Genomic DNA, 9,828 nt, shown 5'->3' on the forward strand with positions numbered 1-9,828 from the left:
CGCCCGGTAGGAAACCTTCCCCTTCTCGCATCGCACTTCTCTGATTCGAAGGTCAGGAACAGGAACCGGGATTGAGAGCCGACGAAGGGTCCACCTTGACCTCATCGCCAGTCTCGGGAATCCAACTCCTTCATCGCCGGAGATCGATGCGCGCCGAAACTGAGCCAGTCTGCCTGGTCGTCGGAAGACGATGGGAATCTTTTTTTATTTTTAAGTGCCTTATATTTCTAAAATCATCGAAGTAATATAAAATAATAAATTTATTATATATTTTTAATAAAACGTGACTGGGAGAAAATAAAACATGAATTTAAATTACAAAAATATTTATAATAGAACAATTTATTAAAATAGAACTTTTAGGGCAATTAGAGTAAATAAAAGGGGCAAAATAAATATGATTTTCTTTTTAAATAAATCTTTTTCTTTTCTGATTGTTTTTATATATAATATTTTTAATTAAAATAAATCAATTTATTTTAATGTCTGAGTGAGAGTAAAAGGAGAAAAGGATAAATAAGGAGAAAGATTTTTATTTTTATTTTAATTTTTCTTTATTTTGATGGAATATCAAAATTAATAAACTCGAAGATCAAATACCATGTGTCAAATAAACAATAAATAAATAAATAAAAAAAATATTATATTATAAATATTATTTTAATTTTATTGAGATTTAAATTTTTATTCATTTTTATAATTCTATTTCATCGTCAACTAAGTCTCAAGTTATTATAATAATTATTATAAATGTATGTTTAAGTGATTTTAATAAATATCAATAACTTTAATTAAATTAATATAAAAATATTTTATATATAACTAAATTAAAGCGTTTTATTTTAAGAATTACAGCTGTTGCTTTGACTTTGAAAGCCTCTGCCTCACGGGTTTCTGTAGCTTTCTTCACTGAAGGAAGGAGGCAGCTCCGGCTCGGCGGCGCCTCTCGTCGATCGGAATTACTTCGGCGATCGAAAGCCATGGAGGCCCCGAGCATGACCAGAGTGAGGTTGGGATCTCAGGGACTAGAGGTATCGCTTTCATGCACCTCTCTTCTACCTTTGTTCTCTCAATCCGCCAGTCGAAAGAAAAAAAAAAGACGCTTTTCTCGATATCTCCGCCGAATTCCCTTCTCTTTTAGGTTTCGAGACTGGGCTTCGGGTGCTACGGCATTGCAGGGAACTTCAGCGCGCCTTTGAGTGATGAAGAAGCCAACGGCATCATCAAGCAGGTGTTCGATCGGGGCATCACTTTCTTCGACACCGCCGACGTCTACGGACCGCACACAAACGAGATATTGATCGGAAAGGTTCGATCTCTGTCTCTCTCTCCCTAGTGTAGAAATTGGGTGCTCGAGGATTTGAGATTGGAGGGTGAAAAGGTGGGGGTTTTCGCAGGCGCTGAAGCATTTGCCGAGAGAAAAGGTCCAACTCGCCACTAAATTTGGCATCGCGAAGTACAGAGGAAACGACGTCGAGATCAACGGGAAGCCGGAGTACGTGCGGGCGTGCTGTGAGGCGAGCCTCGATCGCCTGGGCGTGGACTATATCGATCTCTACTACCAGCACCGGGTGGATTTGACTGTTCCTATCGAGGATACCGTGAGCTATCAAACACACTTCTTTAAGCTTATTGTTGAAAATTCACGAGAATTTTCTTGAAATCCGGATTCACAAATGCCTAAGGAGAGTATTGTAATAAAAGAAATTGAAACTTCTCTTGCAAGAGGGGAAGATTGTCCCTCTTGTTTGAGAATAAGATAAGTAGAGAAAAGGACTTTGCAAGCTTTCTACAAGACGAGGAGAAAAGGATTTCTTGATTATTTCAAAGAGAGATAAGACCCTCATTTTATAGGACGTGGGATGGTTAATTAATTAGCCGTCCTAAACCAGTCAAAAAATAGTTGTATTAGAGTCAAATAATGGCAGGTAAATCAACCAAATATGGCAAATAGCTGATTTTACAACCAAGTAATGGCTGGTCAAGTAGCCAAATAATGGCTGGTTTCCGATTATCTTTCTTATTTTCAACACTTATGAGCCAAGCTTGTTTAGCATTGATTAACTAGTTCTGTTCCACAATTCTTCTTTCAGCTTATGAGCAATCAAACACAATTCTTCTTTCAGCTTATGAGCTAATTAGCTTGTTTAGCCTTGATTAACTAGTTCTGTTCTCTCTTTGGCATCGATCCAAGATGGGAGAGCTCAAGAAGCTAGTGGAGGAGGGGAAGGTGAAATACATCGGGCTGTCGGAGGCCAGCCCCGATACAATCAGGCGAGCGCATGCTGTGCATCCCATCACTGCTGTGCAGATGGAGTGGTCACTCTGGACTCGCGACCTTGAGAGTGAGGTCGTTCCTCTTTGCAGGTGTTTTCTCTTGCTATATTAAAAATCATCATTTTGCTACTTTGCTTCATGGGGAGATCCAAACCTCCAAGCTGATCACTTTGTCAAAATTGTCTTTTTGAGTTAATATGGCCTTTATTTTGCTCGAAAAATATGCATGTGTGCACTTTGCTATCGACTCGTTGAGTCTTTGCTGATAGAGAGAAAATGATATTCAAAGCCCCATTTGGATGATTCTCCCCTTTGGTGCAAGGTTACACTCATCTTTTATATGGTGTTTGTTATCAAAAGTAATCCAGAAATCTTATTCCATTAAGAGATACAAGCCCCTATTTATATAGGAGTTTTATGGACCTATTCTATGAGATTTATTCTAATAAATATAACCAATACTCCCCCTCAAGTTGGAGCATAGATATTAATCATGCCCAACTTGTTACAAAGATAATCAACTCGGATCCCATTTAAAGCTTTTGTGAAGATGTCCCCCAATTGTTCTCCAGTTTTTACATATCCTGTAGTGATCAAGCCTTGTTGAATTTTCTCACGAACAAAATGACAATCAATTTCAATGTGCTTAGTCCGCTCATGAAACACGGGATTCGATGCAATGTGAATAGCAGCTTGATTATCACACCATAGTTTTGCTGGTATTGAAATTTTGAGCCCTACTTCAGTCAACAGTTGATATATCCACATTATTTCACACACAGACTGTGTCATAGCTCTGTATTCTGATTCTGCACTGGATCGTGACACAACCTTTTGCTTTTTACTCTTCCATGATACTAAATTTCCTCCAACAAAGATACAATAACCTGTAGTAGATCTTCTATCCATTTTGGAACCTGCCCAATCTGCATCTGAAAAACATTCAATATGAGTGTGCCCATGATTTTTATATACAATACCTCGTCCAGGTGCACCCTTCAAATAACACAAAATTTGTTCTAATGCTGCCCAATGATGAACCGTTGGAGATGACATATACTGACTAACAACACTAACCGAATATGCAATATCTGGACGAGTCAAGGTAAGATAATTCAACTTTCCAACCAACCTTCGATATCTCTCTGGATATTCAAATAATTCTCCATCTGCTGTAAGATCTACGTTCTGAGTTATTGGAGTACTACAAGGTTTTGCCCCTAACTTTCCTGTCTCAGTTAATAAGTCAAGAACATATTTCCTCTGAGATAAAAATATACCATTTTTACTCCTCATTACTTCAACACCTAAGAAATACTTTAGCACCCCTAAATCTTTTGTATGAAATTGAGTGAGAATGAAAGATTTGAGAGATGAAATTCCCGTAGTATCACTACCAGTAATCACAATATCATCCACATACACAACTAACAGAATAATACCAGCTCCTGACTGCTTGTAGAACACAGAATGATCAGACTTGCTTTTCTTCATACCAAACTTTTCAACAACCTGACTAAATTTTCCAAACCAAGCACGAGGACTTTGTTTCAAACCATACAAAGTCTTTCGAAGACGACAAACTCGTCCCATCTCCCCCTGAGCAACGAAACCAGGAGGTTGCTCCATATACACCTCCTCTTGAAGATTACCATGAAGAAAAGCATTCTTGATATCAAGTTGATGTAAAGGCCAATGATGAGTAGCAGCAAGAGAAATAAATAACCGAACAGATGTCAACTTTGCAACAGGAGAAAAAGTATCAGAATAATCCACACCATATGTTTGAGCATAACCCTTAGCAACAAGACGAGCTTTTAATCTGGCAACTGACCCATCTGGATTGACTTTAACATTAAATATCCATTTGCATCCAATAGCTTGTTTTCCTGGAGGTAGATCAACCAAGTCCCAAGTATCATTATCATCCAAGGCTTTCATTTCCTCTATCATTGCATCTCGCCAACCGTGATGAGATAAGGCCTCACGGACAGTTTTAGGAACAGAAATAGAGTCAAGTGAAGCAATAAAAGAACAGGAGGAGGACGACAAGCCATTATTAGAAACAAACGAAGAAATAGGATAAGTACACTGGCGTTTACCTTTTCGTAATGCAATAGGAAGATCATCATTCGGAATTGGATCTGATGACGAAGTAGTAGGTGCAGGACATGAATCAGTAGGTCGACGCCTAGAGTATATTTCAATAATAGGAGGTTTGACTAGAGTTGGTTCTGAGACAGGTGTAGAGGATGTAACAGAATATACCAATAAATCATCATCTTCCTTTTGAGAAGTCGGGATATATGAGGATGAGAAATAAGGTGTGTCTTCCATGAAAGTAACATTGATTGAAACAAGATATTTATTAATACTAGGACAATAGCACCTATAACCTTTTTGAAGACGAGAATAACCAAGAAAAATACATTTCAAAGATTTGGGATCTAATTTAGTAACTTGTGGACGGACATCCCGAACAAAACAAGTGCTACCAAATATCCTAGGGTTAACAGGAAACAATGACTTGTTAGGAAACAAAATTTTGTAAGGAATCTCACCATGAAGAACAGAGGATGACATACGGTTAATAAGAAAACATGCAGTAGAAACCGCGTCTGCCCAAAAAGACTTGGGAACATTCATTTGAAATAAAAGAGCTCGTGCTGTTTCAAGAAGATGTCTATTCTTACGTTCAGCCACACCATTCTGGGATGGAGTATCAACACAAGAGGTTTCATGAAGTATACCATTCTGACTCATATAAGATTGAAATAGACTGGATGTATATTCTTTGGCATTGTCACTTCGTAAAGTACGGATGGACATATTGAACTGAGTTTTGATTTCAGCACAAAAAGCAGAAAATAGAGAAAATAACTCAGAACGATTTTTCATTAAGTATAACCAAGTTACACGAGAATAATCATCCACAAAAGTGACAAAATACCTAAAACCAGGTTTAGACAGAATAGGACAAGGACCCCAAATATCAGAATGAACTAACTCAAAAGGACTAATAGCACGTTTATTTATCCTTGGACTTGAACTAAGACGGTGATGCTTTGCAAACTGACATGACTCACAATTTAATGAAGATATGCTACTATATTGTGGACAGAGTTTCTTGAGCAATAGAAGAGATGGATGTCCTAACCTACAATGAGCCTCAAAAGGAGAATTTTCACCTGAACAAACGAGAGATTTTGGGGTAGGTGAATCAAGAATGTAGAGACCTCCATTTTCATGTCCTTTACCAATAATCTTCTTCGTCAAAAGATCCTGAACTAAACAATGATCGGGAAAGAATGAGATGCAACAGTTCAGATTGCGAGTTAATTGACTAACAGAGAGCAAATTAAAGGATAAATTAGGTAAATGTAAGACAGAAGACAAGGAAAGCAAAGGAGTGGGATTGACAGTGCCAGACCCACGAACGCAAGATGAAGACCCATCAGCTAAGGTAACAATAGGAGTGTTGGATTTGTGCGTGAAAGTAGAAAAGAGACTAGGATTACCTGTCATATGATCCGTGGCACCAGAATCAATGACCCACTTAGAGGATGAGGAAACAAGGCATGTATTGTGGTTACCTGAATCAGCAATAGTAGTGATAGAGGAAGATGAAAACTTAAGTGAATCCTGATATTGAGAGAACTTGGCAAATTCTTCTGCAGAGACAAGCACCAATTTATCAGAGGTATTATTAGTGGATGTAATATGAGCCCGATGTTTTTGCTGATTTTTGTACTGAAGCTTTCTGCACTCAAATTTTGTATGACCCGGCTTGCAACAATAGTTACATATAATACCACTACAAGGTTTATTTTCAGCCATAAGATTTTATTCACAAAAGAAGCCAAATAATTTTCTGAATGAAATCCAAAGTTATGCTCTTCCCAAAGATTGAATGAACTCACAAAGAGATATATTTTACTGTGATAAAATGAAGAATAATTCCGAAGATACGCAGCACCAAAGTTTGAACAAACTCCTCACAGAGGAAGAGATTTACCGTGTGAGATTTATCTTACTGCGAGATGAAGACAAATAACAACTTCGAAGGAGTTACTGCTGTGAGAGAACAGGAACATGCAGATGTAGGCATTGACCAAGACTGATGGCACTCAAGAACGCGAAGGCTGATGGTACTCAGCGGAGGGCAGATCTCACGGCAACAAGAGGCTTCTGGTGGCAAGATGGATCTCACGGCAACAAGGAGTTTACAGTAGCAAGATGAACTCACGGCAGCAAGATGGTGGCAAACACTTGTTTCTTTAATTCAGTGATGCAGAACCTTCTTGCCATAGATTTGCTGCTGTATGCAAAGATTCCAGCAGCCAAACAAGATAAGGACAGAACCTTGCTTCGGTGGAAACAGAGATGAAAACAGAGGCACGGTGGGGATTCGGAGTCACTGCAGGGACGGATGGAGCAGAGGCAGCCGGCGTGGAGGCGTGATCGCAACTGGTTAGGGCGCCGCGATCGGGAAGCAAGGTCGACGGCCAGGAGAAGAACAACCGCGATGTGCGATTAGGGATTCCAATCTCCTCCTCTATTGCAAGCGGCGAGCTCCTTAAGAAAGACGCTCGCGATTTTCACGTGAGCAAAACCCAAAAGAGCTGGTTGCGATTAGGGACGCCCGGTTGGCGGTGACCTTCAACGGCGGCGCTCACACGGGAAGATCGGCAAAGTGGATGCGATCTTCAAAAACAAATCTTGCGGACGCAATCCGGTGAAATCGGATGGTTTCAGCGGCACGTCGCGAGCAGATGAGAAGAGAAAGTCGCAACGACAGAGAAGATGCGGGCGCCTCGCTCGCGTGAGAAACTAAGTCGGCGCCGAAATAAAACCTAAACCTAATTAGGCCTCTGATACCATGTTATCAAAAGTAATCCAGAAATCTTATTCCATTAAGAGATACAAGCCCCTATTTATATAGGAGTTTTATGGACCTATTCTATGAGATTTATTCTAATAAATATAACCAATACCAAGTATTTCATCTTTAAAATCATCAATGAGTAGCAATCTAGCCTGATTAGCAAAACCATAGATCCGACAAAGCACGTAAATTCTGTGCTTGTGTTCTCAAAAGATTAGCATTATGTAGAAATATTAGTTTAATTTGGCATGATAAATTAAAGTAGTTTGACACTACGATTCAAAGCTATCGCCTTTGTAAACATCAGTTAATCGATTCTTATGGTAGAAGCATTTGTATATTCTTCTTTTGTGACAAAAATTGTGAATTAAGCCAATCGCAAGAGTTTCTAACTAATGTAAATTGTTGAGAAACAGGAATCTTGGCATTGGAATAGTTGCATATAGTCCTCTTGGCTGTGGGTTTTTTGCTGGAAAGGCCAGTGTAAAAAGCTTGACTCCTGGCAGTGTTCTGGTATGATCTCATTGTCGATTTTCTTTCTTGGCCATCCCTTTTCTTGGCACATATAGAATTGAAAATGTATTAGGACTTTTGTTTCTTTTTCTGTAGCGGTGACTTTTTCTTTATTGCTTGAGACATGACCCTTCGAACGTGGAGATGATTTTTTTTCCCTCTACATATAAAATTGCAAGTGTATGAAGATTTTGTTTTCTTTTTGTGTCGCAGTGCCATTGTTTATTGCTTAATACATGATCCTCAATTGCCGAAATGATTTTTAAATCACAAGTGTATGAGGATTTTGTTTCTTTTCAAACCTTTTCTCTATTGCTTCAAGACACGATCCTTCAATTGCAGAGATGATTTCTTTTCTCCTCGATACATAAAACATGCAAGTGCACATGGATTTTTGTTTAATATCACAATGACAATATCTTTACTGCATAAGAAATGATCACAAGTCTACAATGATTTTGTTTCTTCTTAATTATGTCGCGATGACTTTTCTTTATATATATGCTCAAGACATGATCCTTCGATCGATATAGAGATGCTAGCTTGCTTCCTTTGTTGGCTCACTAGGTGTTTTCTTCAGTCCAAATTCCCTAGGTTCTCTGGAGACAATTTGGATAGGAACAAGACCCTATATTTTCGGTTAACCGACTTGGCTGCAAAGCATGGTTGTTCCCCTGCTCAATTGGCCCTTGCTTGGCTTCTCCACCAAGGGAATGATGTAGTACCCATTCCAGGTAAAACTTTCTGTGCTCTCCCTCGAAAACAAAGACTCGATAGATAGATAGATAGATTTCTTGCATTTTTTTCTCAATTTGCTCAAGTGAAGTAGTTTTATCTCTCAAGTCAAAAGTGATAAACTTAACAACCCTTGGATTTAATTTGTCACCAAACCCTAAACTGGTCTTTTGGCTATTACTTGAACGATGGTCAGGGACGACGAAGATGAAGAACTTGGACGAGAACATTGGCTCACTGAAGGTGAAGCTCACAGAAGATGACCTGAAAGAGATTTCTGAGGCTTTGCCTGTGGATGAATTTGCTGGGGGAAGAGCCATAGGACCTTTTGCATCATATGTGTGGCAACTTGCAAATACACCCCCCAAAATCGTGTAATCAACTTATCATCCCCTCTAGCGATACTCTGGGGGTTTTCATTACCACCGTTGTAATAGCAAATCAGCTGTCTAATTAAGCCACTGTTTAATTTTGCATAAAATATTGATGCGAAAAATATACTTTAGATTTTTCAGTTTTTATCATAGAAAATTGGCAAAAAAATAAAAAGAACATTTTTTTTATTCATATCATCGAATGCACACAGAAAGGGAGCCTTGGCACAACAGTAAGGTTGTTGCCGTGTGGCCTAAAGGTCACGGGTTCAAATCCTGGAAACAGCCTCTTGTCAAAGACAGGGTAAGGCTGCGTACATTGGATTCCCTCTCCAGACTCCGCAAGGCGGGAGCCTCGTGCACCGGACTGCCCTTTTTTATCATCGAATGCACACCCCTCTTTTAAAAATTATCAAAATGGTGGTGTTCTACTTATAGTTATCTGTCCAAAATACACATACACTTTATCTTGGAGTTGTTTTGTACAAAACATGACGATGGAGCTATTATGTACGCACAAAAAAATATGCTCCCATGGAAATCAAGGCGGTGTTCATTGCAATGAGTGCACAGTAAATATTCTGAGGATGTGGGTTAACTTGCAATGAGTGCACAGTAAATATCCCTTTCACTCTTCTCGGTTTTAGGTTTATATAAAAATGTGCTCGTATAGATAGGGAAGATTATTTTTCTTACTATTTAGCTTCTTTGTTTCTTTTTCTTCTTCTTTTTTATGTCTGACTTGAGCATTTGAGGGGTTTCATTGAAGTCCGCCTTAGCTTCCCTTCTAATTCTTCTTGGCAATTGCAGCTTCCCAACTTGTTCATTAGCCGTGGGGAGAGTTCTAGGCTCAATGTCATGTGTTCATTGCATTACAGATCTTCGTTGGAGCAAACATACCTTCAGAAAACTTCTCCCACCACCTTAGGTCAGCGATGAACATCCTCAAGTTTCTTCGTCACTCGACCTCAAGACGACTCAATAACTCATTGACCTAATAAGAGATGATTCGACAAGGAGGCTTTCAATCAATAACCTGACTCG

General features: G+C 39.0%; 1 protein-coding gene across 1 annotated transcript; it reads left to right on the forward strand.

Moving 5' to 3' along the window:
- Window positions 1-873: 873 nt before the first annotated feature.
- On the forward strand, window positions 874-8,910 carry LOC141828591 (perakine reductase-like). Its single transcript, XM_074716043.1, has 7 exons — window positions 874-1,031; window positions 1,142-1,309; window positions 1,398-1,601; window positions 2,195-2,367; window positions 7,579-7,675; window positions 8,256-8,409; window positions 8,607-8,910. Exons 1-7 carry the CDS (start codon window positions 981-983, stop codon window positions 8,786-8,788), a joined length of 1,029 nt encoding a protein of 342 aa, XP_074572144.1. The 5' UTR covers window positions 874-980; the 3' UTR covers window positions 8,789-8,910.
- The last annotated feature ends 918 nt before the right edge of the window (window positions 8,911-9,828 follow it).

Source organism: Curcuma longa, chromosome 4 (genome assembly GCF_044706935.1).
Source record: "Curcuma longa cultivar G26 ecotype Majalengka, Jawa Barat chromosome 4, ITB_CL_G26_1.1, whole genome shotgun sequence".
Classification (NCBI taxonomy): Eukaryota; Viridiplantae; Streptophyta; class Magnoliopsida; order Zingiberales; family Zingiberaceae; genus Curcuma; species Curcuma longa.

Coding starts and splice junctions, on each gene's coding strand:
- LOC141828591 (XM_074716043.1), top strand. CDS start 981: ATGGAGGCCCCGAGCATGACCAGAGTGAGGTTGGGATCTCAGGGACTA. Junction 1,032..1,141: donor TGGGATCTCAGGGACTAGAG/GTATCGCTTTCA, acceptor CTTCTCTTTTAG/GTTTCGAGACTGGGCTTCGG. Junction 7,676..8,255: donor TGACTCCTGGCAGTGTTCTG/GTATGATCTCAT, acceptor TGTTTTCTTCAG/TCCAAATTCCCTAGGTTCTC.